The 23,915-nt window shown below is 42.9% G+C and overlaps 1 protein-coding gene across 2 annotated transcripts; it reads right to left on the bottom strand.

Annotated features, from left to right (window-relative positions):
• Window positions 1-416: 416 nt before the first annotated feature.
• On the bottom strand, window positions 417-23,354 carry tubgcp6 (tubulin, gamma complex associated protein 6). 2 transcript variants are annotated; one of them, XM_034535046.1, is made up of 26 exons: window positions 23,050-23,354; window positions 21,989-22,790; window positions 21,706-21,869; window positions 21,268-21,481; window positions 19,384-19,542; window positions 18,963-19,084; window positions 18,743-18,806; window positions 18,546-18,655; window positions 18,294-18,385; window positions 16,560-16,699; window positions 14,388-14,537; window positions 13,592-13,673; window positions 13,004-13,092; window positions 12,197-12,312; window positions 11,306-11,444; window positions 11,105-11,203; window positions 9,180-11,004; window positions 8,460-8,621; window positions 6,656-6,800; window positions 5,710-5,851; window positions 3,988-4,182; window positions 3,218-3,350; window positions 2,416-2,629; window positions 1,560-1,753; window positions 868-970; window positions 417-505 (listed from the first exon to the last, which is right to left on the bottom strand). In XM_034535046.1, exons 2-25 carry the CDS (start codon window positions 22,766-22,768, stop codon window positions 879-881), a joined length of 5,622 nt encoding a protein of 1,873 aa, XP_034390937.1. In that variant the 5' UTR covers window positions 22,769-22,790; window positions 23,050-23,354; the 3' UTR covers window positions 417-505; window positions 868-878. The 2 variants fall into 2 exon arrangements, with proteins under 2 accessions (XP_034390937.1, XP_034390936.1); XM_034535045.1 differs by having other exon boundaries at window positions 417-970.
• Between the last annotated feature and the right edge of the window lie 561 nt (window positions 23,355-23,915).

The following is a 23,915-nucleotide window of genomic DNA, read 5'->3' as shown; positions in this document are numbered from 1 at the left end:
ATAAAACTACAGCGATGAAAACAAACAAGCTCGGTACATCAGTCAAAAGATTTCTTTGGCTCAGTTGGTGAAAAGTCTCAAACTTTACCATCCAGTCAAGAAACCAAATCCTCTGATTGTGGCCGGCTGCAGCTCATTACACTTCTGACAGCTGTGCTGCAAAGACATGATTTAGTTTATCTTTGCAAGTTAATGCACAGTCAGGAAAAATCTGGGTACTAAATGTCATTACTATAGCAAGGACTGCATTTTCTCCCTTTGTCAATTCAGCCATTTACAACATGACAGAGTCCACTACCCATAAGGCTTTACACTTAATTAATCCTGGTTTTCTATAAATGCCATCTTTAATAAATACGTTCTTTTCTTACTCACGTTAATGTCTTTTCTCTACTTTACAAAAGAAGAAACAACGCTAGAGAATAGAGCATTTATTGGTTTGGTATTTACATATAACTGCCACTTAATGTATATGTACTTAAAATCTACACGGCTGCAGGCACACCTGGGGGTGAGACAGTCGGCATTAGCATCTCAACTACAGACTTTGGCAGCATACAGTTTAGAAGCCATTCATCAAGCACACAGACAGAGTTCAAATCCTGCACATTGATTGCCTCAACATGTTTAAATGCTAAATGCATGCCTTTAAAATAAAGCACAGGTGGGTTTTAAGATATATTTTGTACACCGAAATGAGGGCCAGATGAACTGAATTCATTATATATACACACACACGTAAATATGATTATCTGTCTTATAAACACATTGGGGATTTTAAAAAAAAGAGTAGTAAACACTCATGGTGCCTTGTATCAGTAGCTAACACGTATGCCGGTATCGTGTCAAGTACCACAACATACACACCAGAACACAGCTCAGGAGTCTTTGTAGTAGTTGTTGAAGTTGATGCGAAGAAGGAAATCCTCCAGATGAGGCTGGTAGCCTCTGTTCACCAGCTTGGTCACCACTGAGAAGAAAAGAAAGATATGTCAAATTATTTGTTTTAGAAAGATCAAATTTAGATGACAGATTATGAGTGTTGAACATGTTTTAGATAACCAAGGGAGAACATTTCAAAGTTCAAACTAGACACGGTTTAATTTAATTCAAAATACTACATACAAACCAGTATTCCAAAATAAAACGATGCTTCATGCAATATTTGTTTTCAAACAAATGTCTCCATTATATCTAGCTGAGAAACGTATCTGACTTCATAAATCCTTTACATTTAGAGAACATTTGATGTGCTTTAAAAAACTAACTCAATTTGATAGAATTTGGCAACCCTTAAACTTGAAATTAGAAGGTAATCTACAATTTTAACATTTCACAGCATCATACAAATATAAGTGATGATATTGAAGAAACGGAGGGATTATCCTTCTTTTCCTCTCATTTAGTTGATATTGCTGTTTTCAATTCACTGATTCATTGGCAATACTTTATAATAAACCATGTGGCTTCATCATTGAAGAACTAAGCAACAGCTGAACCAAATTACTTGATCAAAAAATATCACGCCTAAAATATGTATATAAAGATGTTGTCCTCACCTTTGAAAAGGAAGTGAGAGTAATACTTGAAGGTGTTGTACGACTGCTGCATGGCAATGAAGCTGGGGTGCACCGCCTCCCCCTGCTGGCTGCCCCAGGGCTGTGCGATCAACTGGGCCCGAAACTTGAGGATCAGGCTGAAGATGCTGTGGATGATGTTCATGACCGGCGCCGCCTTCTCCGTCAGCAAACCCCTGGGGAGCCAAGAGGAGGGCAAAGTTTAAGAAGCAGGACGAGGAACCTTGAAAAGGACTTTTCAGACCGACACAGAAAAGTGTGATACTAACAACCTCTCGATGAGATTAAATCATTCATTGGGTTCAAGAGTTAGCCTCACATCCAGCTGGAATTTTAATTAACTCGGTACGAGGAGGTTGAATTAATTTGATATGAAATTACGTGTGCGACGAGAGATCCACTTCAACTCGCTGTGCCTGCAATCCGTTCACTCTCATACATTCTTCTGCATTTTGTCAAGTTGCAGCCTGATGCATTTTTAAACCAACTCTCTGTACTCAGGTGATGTGTTTTTGGTGCATTCAGCGTGTACCTATTGTATATAGCTTATGCATGCAATCTTGGGAGTTTACAAGGTTATCTGCGTCTGCTCTCACGTGGGCTGCAGAGGCTAAACGCTGATAACACTGAACCCTGAAAGCTGTGATCACTCACAGTGTTGAAACGTTTAAAATGCATTGCATTCAAGGGGAAACAAGGACATTCGGTCTTGTTCCAAATTGTCTTCTCCAATGCAATATGTTGAAGAAACAAAAAAAAATCATATATCACCTGCACCTACTGTGCACAGAGATTGTATTGCAATAAATACTGAAAGATAAACAGTTCCAGCCCTCACCTGAAGATGGCTCTGTTGAGGTAGTCTGCGTGCGTACGGTGGATGGCGTCCAGGTCGCTGGCGGAGGCCAGCTTGGCTGTGAACTCGCTCCAGGACACTTGCAGGATCTGGTTGGCGATGTATCCCTGCATCACCTTGACAAAATGCTGCATCTCATGTCTGTACAGCTGCAGCTGATGAAACTGCACCGAGCGACCGGCTCCTTTCACCAGCGCTGAGGGAAACATAGACGGCAACAGGGACCGGACGTTACAGACATTCACATGTGAAGAGGTGCGGCTTCTCTGCATCATATCACAGCAAAATACATAACCCTGGGCTCTTTATTCCTGCCGGTTAGATATTTGAGCTCACTTTGGGCACATGAATTCTTAATGGATTTAAGCAAGTTAGGAAACACTATAGGCAGACTTTGCAAAATGTATCATACTACAACGAACCAGTCATGTTAGTCTTGCTTGTAGTCAAAAAAATGCATTCCGAGTCCTGTTGTATTTAGTAATCATCCACATTTTCCCCTGGTGATCAGTAATAATATTTTTGTAGTCTACATCCCTCTAATACTTCCCCTTCAGCATATCCATCTAAGTCATCTGTGCACACGCTTCCACTGATCAATACTATCCAACCTACTGGAGCACAATATTTTACAATAGTCCCACTGCTATGAGATGTGCTCTATAAATAAAACAGAAAGGAATTGCAGCATTCCCCTCACTGCATATGGTACAAACAGTTGAAGCACAACAGGATCTGGGAGCAGGGCCTGAATCGACAGCTCCCACCTTCCCCACCTTCTCACCTGTTCTCTTGAGGTGGAACCAGACTTCACGCAGGCTCCACACCATGTGTTTGAGCTGGAGCAGGAACGAGAACAGACGGTTGTACTTGTTCATGCAGCTGTCCGTGATGATGATGTTCAACGGCCAGTCCACCTGGGAGATGACGCAACGGGAAACGAGACGGAGTCACCGGGGGGGGGGGGGGGGGGGGAGAGAAACCGTGTGTGAAGGTGTGAAAGTCAGTGAGTGTGAAAGAAAGAGAGAAAAAAAATAAGGAACGGGAGTTAGGAAAGAAAAAGGGAGAGTGACGAATGAGGCGAGGAGAAAGGTGTGAGAGCAAAGATGTTGATAAAGGAGGTGAGAGGATTGTGAAGGGAAGACAGAGCAGGGGAAAAATGGGGGTGGGGGGGGTGGAAGAGGAAGGGTGAAAATATATATGGGGAGAGACAGAGTGGTGCAAAAAGAAACAAGACATAAAGATACGGAAAGAGGAGGAGATTAAAACATTTAGAAGATGGGAGATTTAGCAGGACAGGGCACAGAGAACAAGAGCAAAGGACAATATGTGCAGCATTAGTCAATGTGCATGTCATTCAAAAGATTCAACTCCAATCAATCCACAAGCTTCAACCATTTAAGTGCATGATAAGCTCATTTTCCACACCCATGGGCAGTTTGTCAAAACATGACGGGTTGTCACATTCAAGCTGCCACTCACGCCGAGACAAACGCGTCCTAGCAAGCGTACACACTCCCGTTACTCAGTCCATTACAACACACGCCGGCTGACCTTGTAGCGGAGCTCCAGACAGTTGAGAGAGTCGGGGGCGTGCGGGTGGAAGGTCTCTGGGAGGAAGCGCAGGGCGAAGGTGAAGTTACCAGCTAAGGGGGTGTCCCCGTGTAAGCTGTACTGCAGGGCCTTGCTGAGGATGGAGTTCAGGACCAGGGGGGTCAGCAGCTCGCCGGGCGTCTGGCCACCGCCCAGCTGGGTGTCAAATAAATACACAAAAAAAGGTCAAACATGGATTTCCTCCCTGTACCTCTTCACCGATCTTTTTAAAATCGTGCCGCCAAAAGGCCCCTATAGTTGGCAGGTTTTTCCACCCCAAAACGAACACTGTGTGGAGCTGATTGCGATGATTAGCCCGCTTTCCGGATGAAGGTGTGCTAATCAGCGAGATCAGCTGCTGAAGTGTTTGGCTTCCTCAGGAGACAGATGTACGCGAACGTGTCTGCAGAACAGCAGCACACAGGTGTCGGCGGCGGATGTGCTTGTTACTTCACGACGGGAAGCTCTGGGCTTAGCGTAAGTCGTCGAGGAATCAAGGCAGCGACGCTTTGTGTGCTGGCAATAGGCAATGTGATGGAATTCAATTGTGAAAACAATGCGACAATGCAATGAGTACCGATGAACTCAATGAATCTGACCTCTGCCCTACTTACTCACTGTTTACACTGACACCTTTTCACTGACTACTGGCTATGTTGGCCCTCTGCACAATGCCCCTCCCACCCCCAGCCTGGACTCCTAATAATGTGTGTTTAAATTTTTTGGACAATCTTTTTTAATAGTTTAATAGTGTGTACGTGTATATTATGTTTGTGTGATGTTTGGAGCTACTTGGATCCTGAGTTTCCCTTAGGGGATCAATAAAGTACTTCTATCTATCTATCTATCTATCATCTTTACGGAGTTTCAGCTCATTGTTTAGCGGCCCACAACTTTACTATTTCGGGTCACTCTCGCCGCTCATAATGCCGTTTTCAGCTGCTATAGATGGCTAATCTGGCAACAAAGCTCTAATTACCCACAGATATTTCCCTCAGGAGCTTCTAGAATAAATAGCTGGACATGAAAACTGAAACACACAACTCTAAATTAATGATTATGTCACTCTAACTGCTGAACATAAATGTTCGCTTGTATTCAAAAAGGAGAAAGGCTGTAAACTAAATATTGACTTGTTGCCTATTGATATGCTGAACGTCTGAGCAAAACGTGCCAGTTTACACATCCAGCAGATGAGCAACATTATCATTTATTTGGAGTCGCATTTCTGCCCACCTGATGCATGCGCCTCCTCATTATCAATATAAAAATAATACATTTTTTGCATTTAGATTTCACAACTTCAACACACTCAGGATCTAGGATCCTATAGTACATTCTGCAGGAAAGTACACAAAGTAACTTCCTCTGGAGAACTGGCCTCCAACTGTGGCGTATATATTTTGAAAAAATAACAGCCAACTCTGGGTATTATTCAGCCTGGTAGTTTATGCATGCAATCATTTAGTTTACAAGGCTACCTGCCTTTGCTCTGAGGCTGAAAGCAGAGAACACTAAATGCATGCAGAGAAAATGTCTTTGTTTAAAATGTGTTGCATTCAAGAGGCGACAAGGACATGTGGCCTTGTTCCAAGTTGATCTCTCTTGTCCTTTCCGAGAGCGCAATAAATACATAAATATTTTCTGCATGGGCTGACGGCAACACTTTGAAAAGAGCTTCACCTTTTCAAAGAGCAGATCGCTGAGGGACTGGGCGAACTCGCCGTCCTCCATCAGCAGGAAGTGGCGCAGTGCCTCAAAGTGCCTCTCCACCCCCAACTCCACGAAGTAGTAGTCCACCACTGCCTTGTTCACCAAAGACACACTGAAGATGGAAGGTGGAGGAGAGCAGGACCAAGATAAGAAAAGTGCAGTTTTGACACAATAATCAGAACTGAGAATTATGCCGACTTGCATATTTGATACAGGCTGTAAGGATGATAGACATCTGCTCTGGAGAAAGCTCAGGGAATATACCGGGTTTACACTTTTTTTAGATCACTTCCTCCATCCCATTGCTTTAAGTTATTCCTAAGCAATTCACATGTGTAACAGTGGGATTTAGGGGAGACTCTTAACTGAAAAGTCAGCAGAGAAGATATAAAAATAGAGTTGAAAATCTCCGGCAAACTTCACTGTGTTGCTAAGCACGGGATAAAAATGTGTTAATAAAAGTTTAGAGCTATGAATTCCAATGCTTAACACACTGCACCCCCCTTCTGTGTGCAGAAAGGGATGAGAAAGACATTTCTTTACACACAAAAGGCTGAACTGCATAGTGTGCAAAAACATTGCATTGAAGACTGACAAGCTAGTCCGGATCTCTGATGGAATTTAAAGCAGAAAAAGGATCCTACAAAAGATGGAAAGTAATAAGAATTTAAATTATTCCTCCTGTGCAGAATGTGCACTCAACTCAAGTTTAAGTGGCCTGGAGTAGCAGAACATGTAGATCAGTTAAAGCCTCACACCTGCATTTCACTTAAACATAGTATTTCAGCTTCCAGGTAAAACAATAATGTCTTTTTCACACACGGCACCAAATGTGATGTTTTTTTTAGTCCTTTCGTAAGCACAAAAACATGCAATTTTCTTCCTGCAGCTTTCTCTCTCTCAGTCAGACACTCACTGTGTGATGAGCGGGGTGGTGACGGCCTGTTTTATCAGAACTGGCAGGGAAACCATCTCGCTGAGTTGGACAGCAGTGGGGTCCATGGCGAGTCCCCGGGGGCCCCGAGTTACCTGCTTCAGCAGCTGACACTCGGGGGACGAAGCTGCGCGAGGGGGAGATGACAGGCATGTTTGCTGAATAAATATCGGTCTCGCAACGGCAGAAAGCTGTGCCGGTTTAAAGAGTGTGAAAAAAACAAAACACAATAGCGTGTACGGGTGACAGTGGGAGTAAAAAAAAATACAAAAACGACGTCATAGTAATATTTTTTGCGGGGAAAGGATGATGCAAAAGTAAATATTTAAACATTAAAAGATCGAGTTCAGGAGGACGGAAACATGCGACTTTGGGCTTTTTAAAAAAAACTATTTTCTAAAATGTGATGAACTTAACGATTCATTGATAATGAAAGGAATCGGCAGCCCAAAAACCAAAAAGGTCTATAAATGTGTTCCTGCACCTCTCTGAGACAAAATAGAAATGTTAGAGCTGCACAATGGATAGAATGCACTGCAGGGTGAGTCCATTAAAAAGCATATATTGTAATTTGCCCAAGTTATTTTGTCCACCATCTATATAAATAGTAACACTCCTTAAATAATTAGGGCTCCTGACTTTGATCAGTAGTGTGGAAGATGTATTCGGCTGACTGATTTCATGGAGACCCTGGAAGCTGGCATGAAAAATAGCAGCGTGACACACGGCGTGAAAGAGACGAGCCAAGATGCATCTCGCCCAAACATAAACCAGTCTTAATATACCCTAATGAAATATCACTGCTTTATATACAACCTCTGTGCCTGCTGTTGGATTAAATATTAAACACCCCCTGGAAATGCATCACTACTAAACATGAAAAGGGGCTTGTTTTAATTGATGAAGGAAGCCCCACCGCTCTATGGTGCATCATTTCTCCACAGATTTCACAATATGTTTAGTTCAGAAACATCAAGGACTTTAACAGGCTGCACGTAGCGTACAAGTCACCTTTCACCATGTAGACATGCTCATATTGTTCAATGTAGGCTACTATCAGAAGATCAGAGGAGCCCCATTTCATTTCTCGACTGGATTTGTAGCATATGCTACAACCCAATCTGTTAATAAATGAATGGGTTGAGCTTTGTTTTTGTCTAATTTCAGTCCACAAGAAAAGGCAACAGTCTTCGCAGAATTATTGTCAAATAATTTATGAGCCAAATAATAACGTTGTGTTCATTTAATTCATGATTGGAATAGAGTGCCTACTTTACATCGGTTGTGCTGTGAAATTGTTTAAATAAGGATATAATTAAAGTTTAGGTCTCTGCACCCAAGAGGTTCCATATATACGGGATTCAGAGCATTAAAGAATCTGTATTCTACATTCAGAGCATCAATATTGAAGCAAAAAACGTTCCGCTTTGTATAGATATAGTTGAGTAAAGGCTACCTAAGCAGAAAATGAAGTCACTCTCACTCCTCTGTATTATAATCCGAGTGTGTCTGTGCATCGGTCCATGCTAGCCACCTGCTCAGCCTTCTCCATGTAGAGAGCTGTAGAGCAATAACTATGCTCTAAATTCCTTATATAGCACCTTTTAAGATAACCAAAACCTTTCACAAGATATGCTCTCTGGAAAAGAAACAGCTCTGGTTTGAATCAATCTTCCTTACTGCCCAAATTCCCCTTTGCGTGTACAAAAAAATGAGGATGTCGTAAACTTCACACTGTCCACAATTACTATGTGCCAAAAGAACCAGTTATATGTTATTAACTAACCCATTAGGTTGTAGCAGTCTTCGTATTGCTCCACCTCGTACTGAGCACACAGAGCCAGGAGGTATTCCTGCTCAGACTTTTCTCCAGGGGACAAACCGAAGCCTGCAGCCCAGGACCCCGTGAACTCCACCAGCTCCTCCCCAGGGCCGGCAGGCTTAGAACCTGAAGAACGGTGGAGAACAATAGAAATAGAACACAGTTTTCAGTGACCATGTTCAGGTATACATTTTTTTTTTTTTTACTTTGTGACCTTCTATGGGATTCTAACTCATATCTTTTGGGACTGCCGAAAACAGAGTGCACCTTCAATTCTTTGCATCCCACCTGACAACACATCTATTAAAACATTACGCTATCTGTTAAGCATTTTGCTTTTAGTAGCAAAGAAATCAATCAAAGCTAAAATAAAGAAATACTTTATACAATTTATGTCATGGAGAATATTACAGCAATTGAACCGCAACTAGACGTATTTATGAAGAACTTTGTGAGTAAAAGCACGTACATCTTTTTTCTCCTGTCTTCAATAAACCCTACCCATCAAGATCATCTCCTCTATGTATGCGAGTTGCACTGTGTTGTCTTGAGTTAATGCAATAAAAATAGACAATGTAATAAATAAATAGAGTGAGTTTATTGATTTGGATAACATTTGCATGAGAGATATTAAGCCCTAGATGGTTGCTGCAGAATGTGTATCACTCAAATAGTATCCATTACCTTTAACATCTTCATTGTCTTCCGTCTTCTCCTGATTTAAGATGTCTTTGTCCTTCACCACGCACCCAACTGCAAGTGAAGAATCCGATGAGTGGCCAAAAGTGCTGCCAGGCAGAGCGGCGGGTTGTGCCTCCGTCCCAAACACCACACAACCCCCGCCCAGCGTCGAATCAGAAGAGTGACCGTACACGCCGCCTGGTAGTGGTGATGGGAGCGGTTCAGTTTTGCTCACGACGCATCCCATGCCTAAATTTGAGTCTGAAGAATGACCATGGGCGCTGCCGGGTAGAGGAGACAGTTTGGGTCCATCTCCCGAAACGACACATCCAGTCGCCAACCCCGAGTCCGAGGAGTGACCATACGAGCTTCCAGGGAGAGCAGCCGAGGCGGGTTCAGCTCCAGACGTCACGCAGCCGGGCTGAAGCATGCAGTCGGAGGCATGCCCGTGTTTACTCCAACGAGGTCTCTCTTCAGGTACGTTCGACACAAACTCGCCCACTTTTATATTGGCGTCAGAGGAGTGGCCGTGGACGCTGGGAGCAGGACGTGGTGCAACGACATCCGAGATATTTTCGCCGACTTTAATGTGGGCATCTGAACTGTGACCGTGGACACTGGGGGTGGGCAGAGGGGCAACTACATCTGAAACATGCTCACCGACTTTGATGTGGGCATCTGAGGCATGACCGTGGACATTTTGAGAGGGAAGAGGAGCGACAAACTCGGCAACATTTTCCCCGACTTTAATGTGAGCGTCAGAAGAGTGGCCATGAACGCTGGCGGAAGGGAGAGGCGCACCAACTTCCGAAATATGTTCTCCAATCTTGATATGTGAATCGGATGCATGACCGTGGACGTTAGGGGAGGGGAGGGGATCGGTTACCTCTGATGCAAGCTGTCTGACATTTAAGTGAGCCTCAGAGAACTGTCCATGGATGCTGGATGAAGGCTGCTGGGCAACGGCATCTGAAGCCGGCTCTCCAGCTTTTAGGTGAGCACTGGAGACATGAATGTTTGTCAAAGAAATATTATCACCCGCTTTAACTTGAACATCCGAACTGTGGTCTTGAGTGCTTGGTTTAGTGTTTGCATCAAGTGGATCAATCCCAACACAGCAAACACCATTATCCTCGCCACTTTGTTCTGGTGTAGTGGATGGGGAATCAACCACATCATCATTTTTTGCAGCCTTAACTGATTTACCGGTGCCATCATTTCCCTCTACTGTGCGTTCTAAATTTCCCATTTCAATTACCGGTTCTATCATAGATGCAACCTCCATCTGCTTGTTTTTTGCCATTGAGCCACTCTCATCCGTTAGCTGCACTGTGGCTTGAGAGGGATGTCCATAACTGCTTGCTTTGAATGTATTCTGGGGCTCCTCTGCGGTGAATTGGCCAAGAGGAAAGCTGGATTTGGAGGCTTGGCCAAAGGGGCTGGCTTTGGGAAAACCATCCTGGAACTGAGACATGTTCTCTCCAATGGGGATGTGGGAAAAAGACGGATGGTTTCGGATCAAGTCAGGCTGAACTGCAGATCCCCGGCAAGGCCGTGGCTGGATTAAGGCTTGACCGGTGATACCCTCAAGTGGACTAAAGGGGGCACTGAAGTCATAGTCTACTAGTTGTGCTGTCGGACACACCTCAGGTAGGTCAGAGCTGATCTCCTGTAGGGCGAGGTCTACCCGCTTGATGTTGATGTCCTCAGAGATGAGGACAGGGTCAGCTGGTAGGGTGAGCAAAGATGGGTCAGGTGGTGGTGATACAGCATCACATTCTTGAGTCTCCGCTAGCCGCTGTTCAGACGGATCCTGACTGGGAGGTTCCTGTCAGAAGAAGATGCTAATGAGCACACACACTTCCAAAGAACACAATTAAGTGTAAATAAATGGGGATTACGGTTGAGAAATGAGTGTGTCGTCGTACCAGTGTTGGTTGTGGTGCAGTCTGTGGAGCTGAGGGAACAGGAGGCAACACTTCCATGGGAGGTCTCTCCTGGCCTAATGGATATTTATTTAGCATTGCCTGGAAAGAAGTCACAAGAGCTTTGCTTACTTCCCTTAAGTAATTATAATATATATATATGGTCCCGTGTGTGTGTGTTTCCAATGTTAATTCAATACAAACCTGAGTCTGCTGCGTGTCATGCATGAAGAACTGAGCCCTGGCTTCGTCGAGCCTCATTCGCTGCACCTGCCACATGGCCCGTCTCTCTCTGCGAGCCGCCTCCTCCGACAGACGGCTGTACTGAGCGATCAGCTCCTTCCTACAGTGTGGGCGCAGCAGCACACAAGTGACAGGTTAATAATCTGGTTTCATCTTGCGCAACAGTAAATGCATTTCTAGGAAAGGGTCTATGTCACAAACGGCTACAAATCATTCAGCAATCAGTATTCTTTGTACTCTGGCAAGATAAGCTTTCATGTGCATCTGCTCATGGCCGATTGATAAGCATGTTGGTCTGCAATAAGCGTGTGTGTGAATATGTGCTTTCAAGCTCTGTGTTGGCTCTGAATTTAATTCTGAGCAATTTCCTTCACCAATGGTCAGCCCCTTCAATGATCTATAATTGATTAATCAGTAAAGGTCATTCAAATATGAAATATAGGTTTTTCCTTTAATGAAAAACTGGTCATAGAATATGTTCCCGGCACATCCCAAATAATAAGGTTATTAAATCTCGAAACTTTGCAACAAATTCTACTGCAAGGCAGGAATAGTAAATGAAGCCACTGCGAATTGGTTAAAAAGAAGCAGGTAATCTCCAACTATCAACTTTTGGCCACCTTATGGAAATCCATTTGCGCCATGCTCACATTATCATATTTGCTCATGCCATTATCCCAACTGCATGGTCATTCGGCACAAGCCCCAGCTGCTGTAATATCCCACACAGGTGGAGTTGATATCCCATCAGGTTTGCACAGTCAGTTCATATATTCTCGATCAAATACATTCTGAACAGAGATTAATCAATCATCAATAAAACGTTTGCATCTCCAGCAGCGGCTGTCAGACCTGGCTCTCTCCTCCAGTTGCTGCTCCAAGGCTTGTAGTCTTTTTTCTCTATCCCTCAGCTCTCTGGCAAAGCCAAAGTCATCCTCCTCCTGCCTCTTCTTGGCGACACTGTGCCACTGCAGCCGAACACACACAAACAAACATGTATCATTGCTGTCAGTTTCTAAATACAGAATCAAAAGCAATGAGTGGATAACATTACATTTATGGCTATAATCAATATTAGTAGAACAAAAAAAACAAAAACTTTTAGCTCATTATTTAGCTGTAACTTTACTGTTTTGGTTCACTCTCTTAGCACCATATTTGACAACAGAAGGCAGCATTTTTCAACTAAAAACTCTCTCCAAAAGACAACTGTAAAACACCTGCTTAGCACCAAATGACAGACAAACAGTAACAATGAAAAACTGATGACATAATGAAGCATTTAGCAGCTAAGGAGCCAAATATTTCCCCCAGCACGTGATTTTCTGCTCACAATGTGTCTCCCCTGCTTCAAAGTGGCCCCGAAAATATGTTATTGCAGGCTGAACTTCTGATATATATATATATATATATATATATATATATATATATATATATATATATATATATATATATATATATATATATATATATATTTCCTATATATATATAGGAAATAGGAGACAAAAAGTGGTGTTGGTCACTCCTCTAACAAACGTTGTATGCTCTTACAGACACATGCTCGCCATCTTTACTTTGTCACACATTTCTCAACAAATAATTACATTCTTAAATCGGTGTTACTCATATCCACAGGCAACATATTTTAGTCACACACACCTCTTGTTCCTGCTCCAGCTGCTGTTTCAGTTCGTCAAAACGCTCTCTCTTCTTGGCCTCGTCAGCCAGACGAAGTGACACCTGGCGCCCTGCAGGAGCCGGGAGAAATAACAGTGGGCTGCTTACCCCTCCACATGGAAAAGTGCATAACATCATATCATATCACACACACACATACACACACACACACACACGCACACGCACACGCACTATCACCATCTGCCTCACACAAATATACCTATGCCAAGACATGCTCAGAGCATCAGGCCAGACTTTTCCACCACCCCTCCCAAACTTTGCCACACATATTTTGGAATTATAATGGAGTTCGCTAAACTGTGCGAGATATGATTAGATTTCACAGCCCACCGAGCTGTGAGCCATTCGAAAGCATTCCTCGTGGCCCTCGGCCCAGTGCATCCTTTCCGCTCTCCTGAGAGGAATGAGTAGCTGAAGGACACACTCGTAGTCAAAAGTGAAGAAGCAAGTGTGTGTTATACAGGAGTGTGCATATGCATTAAGCAGGATGTCAAAATGATACTCTCAGAGTGTGTGTGTGTATGAGAGAGAGAGATGTGTAACACTAACCGCGAATGCTCTCCAGGGTTTTAACCGCCGACTCTCTGACCTGATTGATCAGCTCCTGGCGTGCATCCTCCACTCGCTGGGCCTTACAATAGACAGAGAAGAAATCATCATTAACAAAGATCTATCCGGCTGCCCTGTAGCTCACCCCACCTCTGCCAGTCAGCACTGCCAGCAGCGCACACGTTATAGGTCATACACACCAGGTTGTTACACTAAATCAAGCCGCGTGCAAGCCCCAGACATCAGCTGCATCATTATAATGGCTCGCTGCAGAAACTCTTAGTACTTGAGGGGCAGTGTCAGCATCATGAATCATGTTATGTTAAAGAAAGAAGAAAAATAAAATATATATATATATATATATATATATATATATATATATATATATATATATATATATATATATATATATATACACATATACACACACACATACATATATTGTGTGACGCACACACACACACACACACACACACAGTGTATTGACTTGTCTTACTACAGGTTTGCCTTCTCACTGAAGAATTTTAGGCTTCCATTGATTTTTACATTTACTACATTTTAGTCAGCTAGCAGTGAAATAATGGAGTCTTAATTCTGGCAATACACCATGTTGACTGCCATGTCTACTTACATGGGAACACATCCTTATATTGTTCTTCAAGCTAATGTGACCAACGCTCTTGTCAGACATAACTGAGGAGAAGCGATATTAACAAAAGCTTCAAAAACATCGGAAGAAATTGGTTTAAAAAGACATCACGGGTACGATGCTACTGCGAGGGAACAATATGCGTACTTGCTCCTCCCTGCTGATGGCACTGTGCTTGGCAACCCTCTCCATGCGTCCGCGATACACCGCGCAGTCCCTCTCGATCTCCTCCACCTCCTGGAGGGAGAAGGTGACAGCAATGCGAGGCACCGGCAGCTCCGACCAACAGATGTAGTGCTGTGGACACACAGCACACAGAAAGCTTGCACCAATCAGAGGCTCGTTGTCCTAAGTGTTGTCTTCCTGAGGAGAAAACCTTTTACTGTTGATTAATTGGGCCATTATATTCTTGATTGGTCTGTTAAACCTCAGGAAGGAGTGCAAAGTGTCTTCTTCATCATGTCAGACAAAACAGCTGGACTCAGTAAATATTTGGCATTTTGGAATCAAAATTGATTAATTTGCTGTTAAACAAATTGATTCATAGACTGATGCAGATGGAGCACCTTTTGTAACAAAACATTTACAATCAGCTGTAAAAGAGATTTAGATTTTGAATAACTAACTACTGTCTACGGCTGAACCCACATAGCAAACATTGGGTGTTTCCTTCAAAACATCCACCATAACATACTTTTTTCTTAAAGGTATGTTGGGTTTAATCAAACCGACTGAGTCGCTCTTAAATAGCACATTACTAACCGTCCTTTCACTCCTGTTTTTTATCGAGATCATTTCACATGTGCCGTCCAGCAGTGTGTCCAGGAATAACGGACTAAAATTAGCACACAGAGAAACTCTGTAGTTACAGAATGCCAATTAGTCCCGAGCACGAGCCCTGCGGTTTAGGTCAGGCAGGTTAAGTCATAAAAAACAGAATGTGCTGGAGAATTAGCAGGAGAATCACAGAGAAGTGAGGAGATTAAATACAATTATATTACATAGAAACGTCAACGTCAGACTCTTTTCCATTTGTCCGGCATGCTTAGCATGCCAAGTGGAGGAGGGGGTCCATTCATGTACACGCTTAGGTTTACAGGTGCTTTGCAGAGAGCAGTGCTGGGAATCGCATGGTAACTCATAGGGATACACAGACTGTATTTAGGGCATAATATTAATGGTTTTACCATACAGACAATTCAAAGATATGCAAGATATTGAAGGAATTTCATCTAGATTTAAATAGAAAATAGATCGGCAACAATTTGATTGATGATTGCAGTACATTTTAAGCAAAAGTGTAAAAAAAGGGATTGTTCCGGCTTCTAAAATGTGATTCTGGGAAAATGTTCCACCATTTTCTGCTGTTTTATAGAACAAACAAATAATCAAGATCAGCATATTAATATATGTAATAATATTCATTTGATTATTGATAAATCTGACAATGTTCTTCTTAATTAAACAGCTATTCAATTGTCTATAATATCGGGAAGAATGGAAAAATGTTCATCATAACTTGTGTAAAGTCCAAAGTGTCATCTTGAAATGTCTTTCGAACGTCAAACACATTCGGTTTAAATTGATATAAAACAGAGGAAAGCATAAAATCCTCAAATTTTAGGAATTCGAATTAGGGAGTGGTTATCATTTCCAAAAAATTGGCAATAATCTTTCTGTAGATCGACTTTTAATTTTAAATCAACTAATCATTTCACCCCTAGATGCATTACGATAGCCCCGCTGTCACAAAAAAGGGAAATAATACATCCAAAATGCCAATATGTATATATATTTAGTTTTTTCAAAGTCTGCAGTAACAGAGCGGAACAGCTCAGGCTTCAAATGTCTGAATGATGATGAAAACATCTCAGAGTCCGAACCAACAAAACAATTCATCCCAATACTGATGTGACATGTTTTGATAACGTTTTGCCCGCGTCCCCATATGTTGTAGTATTGATTATTTGTACAATCCTCTTTGGAGAGTATGGATTTCCAGATGGGTTGAAGCATGTTGTGGCAAGTAGATAATGTTGGGGTGCATGTGGATTTTGTGGATGTAAGATGGCTCTTAACAATCCAGTACATTGACTGACTGTGAAGAGCAAGAAAAACAGACGAAATATGGTGGAGTCATCTTAAGGTTTATAATTTTAAATGACTAATGTATTCACAGCAAACCACCGCCAAAGATTCTCTTTGTACTGAATAAATTAAGACCTAATTTGATTATATGCGCTAATATCTTTATAGAACATTCAGCTGCCTAAAATCCCCCGTCTGCATATATGAATGTGTTAAATGTGCAAAGCAAACCTGCGGGCAGCAGATCTTGAGGAGGTTGATGGTCTTCCCACAGACGTACACGTCATTGCCGATGTGTCCCAGGAAGATGGGCACACAATCCTCCACATCCTTCGAGATCAGAGTGTAGCCTTGGACCCAAAAGTGTTTGTCTGCGTAGATATAAAAAGACGCCCATTACATGCTGCTCTACTATTTAGAACGAGTGGTTTTACTGCTCCATCATCACAACTGGGGAAAGAAGAAAAAAAAGAAACAGTGGTGTAGTATTTATGCAGCCTGCACTAGGCCTAAAACTTTTCCTTATTAGTATGACTTACGGGGCATGGCAAAACTCTGGTCGCTTGAATTAACACTTGGAAATTGTTAGCGCTTAGCTCAGTGATCCTAAACAAAAAGCATAAGAGAACATGAATGCACTGAGCTTCGAGAACTCTTTACAGAAAGCCCGCGGCTTGCCAAGAAAGCTTAGCTGCTGATTGCTTGCCTGGCCGACAGACTTCGAGGAGAACAATGACATTTGTGCGTCCTCCAAAACGCGGGAGCAAGAAGTGCAGAGGTTCACTGCAGAAGTTGATGAGGTGTAGCCGATGAGCAAATGAACCTCTTAGCCAGACAAAGCCGAGGTGATGGTCTGACCTTGAATGGGGTGTTGCATGACATACAATATTTGGACAGGCTATAATGATTCATATAAAGCTATATTTATGGAGTCCTGTCAAAATGAAGCAATTACGGAGTGTTCTCATTTGGGGGGGGGGGGAACAGGTTTTCATTAAGATTATAATTCGCTTACAAACAATTCCCTCAGACAGGGCTGAAACCAAACGATTTTTTGGATTATCTATTAATTTGCTGAATATTTTCTTGATTAATCGTTTGGTCTTCACATTTCTGTAAATAGTGAAAAATGACCCGAACCTTTTTTTGCCAGAGCCATATTTTCAAAAGTAATTTTGTCCTGCCTGACAGTCCAAAGATAATCAGTGTACCGTCACGTATGAGAGAGAAAAGCAACAAATCTTCTCATTTAAACAAAAAAAGTCTCCCCAAGCGGAAAGTTTTTATTTGAAAAATACTGGAAAACTTTATTTTCCGTCAATCAATACATTGTTTAAGCTCTACCATCATATGATCATATCTTGTTTTCGCATAAAAATCGATCTATTAGTAAGTCGGACTGGTCAATTAGACGACTAATCGTCCGTTTAGTTCTTTTCGTGCCGAATGACTTCTGATGATCACCTTTTACTCTTTTTATTTATATATATATATATATATATACACACACATATATACACACACACACACACACGTATCTCATTGCTACTCTTCTGCTCTCTTCAAGAACCACGTCACTAATTGGATTAAAAAAATAAGTCGGCTCGTCCAGATTTGTCAAGGGCAATTACAAAAGAAAAAAACCCCAATTTATTTCAGAAATTGTTTCAGCCAGCATGGTGTACCAACTGAAAAGAATGAGGGAACATATTTGTGTTGTTTCTGTCCCTGTGGCTTACTGAGCAGAGTTGGCTCTGGTCTCCAAAGCAGCGGTAGATGATTTTGTTTCCCACTGATTATCATCAAATAACTTCATGACATCCTTTATAGACACAAGGACAAATCTAACTAGGCAATAAAGGCAATAATGAAATCAATTTTTTTTCCTGACAGACAATCTGTCGTGCAGGCTTTTCATTTTCAGAACCTGCTGACTGAGGACAGCATGCGTTTGTGTCGTCTCACCTCTGGAGCCGAGATAGTCCTCATTGACCTGGATCATGAATTCTCCATAAACGTCCCGAAACACGCCACTATACACCCAGTCAGACACAAACCTAAGCGAAGCACAGGAGAAATAGTCACACCCAGTCCTGACAGTCCTTAGAAATATGTAAATAGAGAAAGACCTGCATAGCAATGAGGGAAAGACCCGTCCTTGGGTGATATCATTTTGCTTTGAGGACACGCGTCAGCATGAGGAGCGTCGTGACTGACCGTGTATACGGTTCACAGCTGCTCTTCAGCAGCGACAGCAGGACCGGATAGTTCTCGTTGCTGCAGTTATTCTGTGCTTCATTGTACAGGTAGGACAGCAGTTTCACACCCTGAGGAGAGCCACATGACAATGAGCTGACATCCCATCTGATAGGCTAAACACAGCCATGATGGATGACAAAAAGAAGAGAACTCACCACGGGGAAGGTAGCCTGGCCTGCACCTAAAGGCCCATCTACGCAGCACAGCTCTGACAGGTACCTTAGATTAAAAAGGAAGCCGTTTTTTTTTTTTTTTTTAAATCTGATGATATTAAAAGCAAGGTCCTCTAGGTCACGACTGTACTGTGAGGTTGAGGTTCAAAAGAGTGAAATTAATACTAGACACATGAAGGCAAAAAAGCAGGTTTGACCTCACCTTAGTTGGCGGCCCACTTTGCGGAAGAGGAAGCCAATGGTCAACAGGCTGAGGGTGGGTGGAGTGCTGAGAACACAAGCCCTGTAGTAATGCAGATACTTCCGCATACCACCTGTAAAAGCCTGAGAAAGAAACAAAATGTTAAGTATTTTATTAGATTATCTATGACGGCATTAAACCACTGAAATTGTCACGTTACATTCAGTAGAAAATAGAAAATGAATGTGCCTTTGTGATGTTGGATAGTTTTGGCTACAGATTTTCTACCGCCAATCACCTAAAACTCTTTACTTACATGATCATATTTGGGTTTTTAGGTTGTTTGTGTGTATATATTGTTTGTGTACTTGTGTTGATGACTCGCGTGTCTCAAATTGCCACAACAATGGTAACAGGGGTCAAATATGTGGTCTCAACATACCTGAAAGACGAGGCCTTTTTTGTCGGCACTCTGGAGAGAAAAGCGACTAAGCCTCAAGTAGTGGGTGCCGTGCAGGGCCAGCTCCCCCAAAAGACGACACACACTCTCTGGGGAGGCTCCTGACACGCACACACCAGGTCTGACATCAAACTGAACACTCTGCGAAAGAGATGGCAGGTTTACAGATGGCGGACAAAATGCAATGAATAACATCTCACAAACAAGCCCCATGGCAAAGACCGCCTTTGAAAAGCTTATGATATAGATTTTCTTCTTGAGATTCACCTCCATGGTGACATTTGAAGGCATGGTTTGTGGTGTTATTATATGAGATCGCAATACATAATCAAGTGTTTGTTATGTTGTCCACTCCGTGGTTGTTTTATGAGAACTGGATACAAAGGGTCCCAGACAGTACCCATTTGGGGGGACAGAAATAATAGACGATATTTGTCCAATCTAGCACAACACTACCGCAACCTCAAGGATTGCCTTTGAGTTTAATAAACACCTCTCCAACATTCTCAACCAAACTTTTTATATTATAAGCCTTGTAGAAGTTGCATGATGCAGGACTACAGTATTTGATTATATTTGATTGTACAGGTCTTCATGATGTTGTGTTACTACCTCTTCTACAATAATAATGATAATAATAATGCATTTTATTTGTAAAGCAGAATCTCGGAGTGCTAAAGAGCCAGTAGATAGTTTAAAACCAACTATAATAGAAAAGAAAATAGCTGGCAGTGATTTAACACAAAGTCAAAAACGCCTTCCTGAATAAAAAGGTTTTTAGGCCAGTCTTAAGAGTCCAGTGTCTGTGTTGCCCTCATGTGGTCAGGGAGACTGGTCCATAAGCAAAAGGCCCGGTCGCCCATGGTGCGGAGCTTGGAGTTGGGGACCCGGAGAAGCGAGCAGTTTGTGGATCTGAGGATGCGGGTTGAGGTTTGGGGAGTAATGAGTTCTTGTAGGTACGAGTGGAGAATGGGTGTTATGTGCTCATATTTCCAGACTCTCATCAGGATCCTGGCAGCGCTGTTTTGAATGTATTGGAGTTTCTGTATGTTCTTGCCAGTGATCCCAGTGAAGAGGGAATTACAGTAGTCCAGTCTAGAGGAGATAAAGGTGTCGACGAGCTTCTCGGGGCAGAGTTTGGAGATGTTTTTAAGATGATAAAAGGAAGTTTTGCACAGGTATTTTATACAGTCATTAAAGGTCAGGTGAGGGTCAAACCTAACTCCCAGATTAGTGACTGTGGAGGAGAGGGGTATGACCTGACCGTTAAAGGTGCGATGAGTTATGGAGGATGACTGAACCTGGTGTGGAGTGCCAATAAGGAGGGCTTCGGTTTTGCTACTGTTTAACTGTAGAACGTTGATGCTACAAGCCTGCATGTTAATGATAAAGTATGCTAGGAAGCAAGAACACAATGGGGCAAAAAAAACAAAAAAAAGAAGAGAAGGATTTGAATAACTCTATTCTTCTGGAGATTAGAAAAATGTAATGGGAAACAATAAAGCAACACAATAGCTCTCCTGTGGTTTTGTTTTTGGCATTAGGAATATTTTCATTTATTTCCTCGTCTTGTAATGCATCTTGTCAGGCGATTAACGGTGCTTGACACTGCCACATTATTTATTGTTGTTGTCTTGAGGTAATATGCTTTTATAAACCAATTGGGTTTGTGTTTATGTCGCACATGCACAGATTGTCCATTGATTCTGCTCTGTTTATTTTCTCTCTGTTTTTTTTTTTATAGTAATTGCTGTCACAGTGCATTTATCACCTTATACACTTGTATCCATTCAGTCTGACAGAACCACAAAAACAATGGATCAACTGCATTTTAGGAGACCGATAAATAAAGATAATGAAATGCACCTGGTTGAGAGGGAAGGTCGTGGATGCCACTCCGATCAAGACGTTGAGGAGGTCAAATACCAATTGTGCCTGAGAGTCCAGGGGCAGCGGAAGGAGAGGAGAGGGTGTAGCAGTGCTGACCACTCTCATCTCCCCCTCCCATAGACGATAAAGCTGGTCAAAGGCCTCCCTGCCTCCCTCTGTTAGATAGAGTGACTCTCTTTTCCCCGGGGGGCTGCGAAGAAATTAATTTTAAAATGAGGTGTTGTGTGATAATTCACTCCAAAACTTAAGCAAAAAAGCCAAAAATCAACTGGGTCTCAATCTTAAATATTTGTTCTTTTTAACATTTTAGATTGTTGTAAATAAAATCTCTTGGTCTGACAAAAAGAGTTGATCACCTTAGACTTATTGATTATATGATCACACTTTCAACAGCACAACTGACGCGTTACTTACCAGCCAACAGACTCCCAGCAGCGGCGTCTTCCAGGCTCAAACGTGCGGAGAGCCTCCCATATATCAACGTCTGGAATGGGGCTGGTCTCTGACTGAGAGTCTGGGGTCATGTTGGAAGCGGACTGGAAGCCCTCATCCTCAGACTGATCTAAACACGAGGGGACCTGCACAGACAACAATTAACCCTGATTATACCATTGCATAACACTGGGGTTTATTCCTTTGAACCCAAACTAAACAACATGCATGTGCTTCGATACTAGGAAAATACATAGTGTCATACCCTTATAGACAGCCCAGTTACATCAATATTACTGGGAACAGGAGGCAGGTCCAGTCTTATGTCTATGTCTGAGGTTCGAGAGTGCTGCAGTGCTCCAAACAGCGTCATCCTGGTATCCCTCTCAAATCTTTCTTCCGCTTCCAATTTAGTTCTCATAGCCAGCAGTCCTGTGCCTGGAGGGGCATCCATCAACCTCTGAGTTCCACACAAACTTTCCAAAGTTCCCCACTCCTCTCCACATACTAGACCCCATGCCCGGGCTTCTAGCCTCTGCAGCTCTTCGCTCTGGTAGCCCCAGGGTCGAGGCCTCCGCAGCACGGGCCTCTCTCGCCTCATGTAGTCCCTGCTAAAAGATGTAGGGGGTGGCGGTGCCGAACCAGCGAGATGTACCAACAGCTCAATGACTGCGTCTATCTCCTTCAGGCCAGAGGACGCTCCCTCCAGCAGCATCCCCAGCTGCTCCTCCAACTTCTCTGCTTCCTCTCGGCACCCCGCCACCCGCAAGTCAAAGCAGATCATCAGGACTTTGTTTTTGGCCGGTGTGTTAGCTGTGGCACTCGCTCCTGAGGTGGACCCTTTGGTGTCATCTTGAAATAGCTTAGACAGCAGCGAGCCGTAGGCACACTTCTTGAGAGCTCTACGGAAACCTTCTCTCGAGACTCCACCCAGGGCCCGCCGCTTCCAGGACACCCCAGACAGGCTGCAGTCGCACAGGGCACCCAGCAGCTCAGTGATGCTGCTGCTGCTGCACTTCATGTGGTTGTTGGGACTCGAGTACATGGTGGCACGGTTACCTCAGCCTCTATGAGTGGAACGAAAAGAGATTTATGTTGCACTGAATAGACAAAAAACTATAGAAAACATATTTTGATGTGTTAGGAACTAGTCATGCTTAGAGTCCAACCAAATAAACTAGTTAGCTTTAAGTTAACTACACCAGCTAACGGTAACTAGCTAGCTACGCCAACATTTAGCTAGCGTTTAATACTGTAACGTCTCATCAAACTGCATATTGAAATATCCAGCCCAGTTCTAAAACAATGCTTCTCGAAGTTATTTACCTCTCGATCGTCTGTTTTTCGTAGTCAGAGTGACAGCTTCAACATCGCATCCTCCCAGTGCATGCTAGCGTTTGTTATTAGCATGCCCCCACGGATCAACTAGCTAGCTAGCTGTCCTGCTTAGCTTGTGTGGCAAAGCATGCGAAGCCCAGTGGGCGGCTCCCTTTCACAGATCCCATGTGTCTTTATTGTTCAGTGGTTTCTTGTTCTGGTATATTCGTGCCAGTTAATATGCTGTAATGTTGTTGTTGTTGTCGCTAGCTAGACGCTTCATTCATCTTCCATCATCCACCGCGGCGCGACAAATAGAATCTGCCCCTTTGAATCTGATTGGACAATAGGATGTTCAGACTTCGGTGATTGGCTGTTGAAGAAGGCACTCTGATTGGTCAGGGGTGTTAGTCAATCAGAGGATAGGCGCTTTGCTGCATTCACGTGATACGGGAAAAACTGAACATACCAGCTTGCCAGTCATCGACACAAATATCTAAATGCGGGATTGCAACATTTGGCTCGTTTTGGAAATATAATACGAAATGACTCGCTATAGAGAGTAGGCAGAATAACTAACAACAGCCACTAACATTTACGGAACTCAGTCACTCTGTTGACATATACCACATTGTCTCTCCCATGAGCTTGAATGCAGCAGAAGAGTTTTCAAGCAATTATTGCGCGGAAACTCATCGACAGTTATGGACAAACCCGCTGCTTTCTTCTTTACGGCATGGGGTTTAAACACAGAACATGCATCACCAAACGGTGTTTTGCATGGCTCGATAGGCAAACACGCCTAATTGTAGAATATGGTCTTTCGATTTCCTTTTGATTCAATATCTGTAGTTAGTCATCATCGGGCAGGAATG

This window comes from Cyclopterus lumpus, chromosome 6, assembly GCF_009769545.1.
Source record: "Cyclopterus lumpus isolate fCycLum1 chromosome 6, fCycLum1.pri, whole genome shotgun sequence".
Classification (NCBI taxonomy): domain Eukaryota; kingdom Metazoa; phylum Chordata; class Actinopteri; order Perciformes; family Cyclopteridae; genus Cyclopterus; species Cyclopterus lumpus.
The sequence above is the reverse complement of the archived record's forward strand: the minus strand, read 5'-3'. Positions and strand labels throughout refer to the sequence as shown.

Coding starts and splice junctions, on each gene's coding strand:
- tubgcp6 (XM_034535045.1), bottom strand. CDS start 22,768: ATGTACTCGAGTCCCAACAACCACATGAAGTGCAGCAGCAGCAGCATC. Junction 11,445..12,196: donor CAACTGGAGGAGAGAGCCAG/GTCTGACAGCCG, acceptor CCCACACTGTAG/GAAGGAGCTGATCGCTCAGT. Junction 1,754..2,415: donor CTCAACAGAGCCATCTTCAG/GTGAGGGCTGGA, acceptor TTGGCTCCCCAG/GGGTTTGCTGACGGAGAAGG.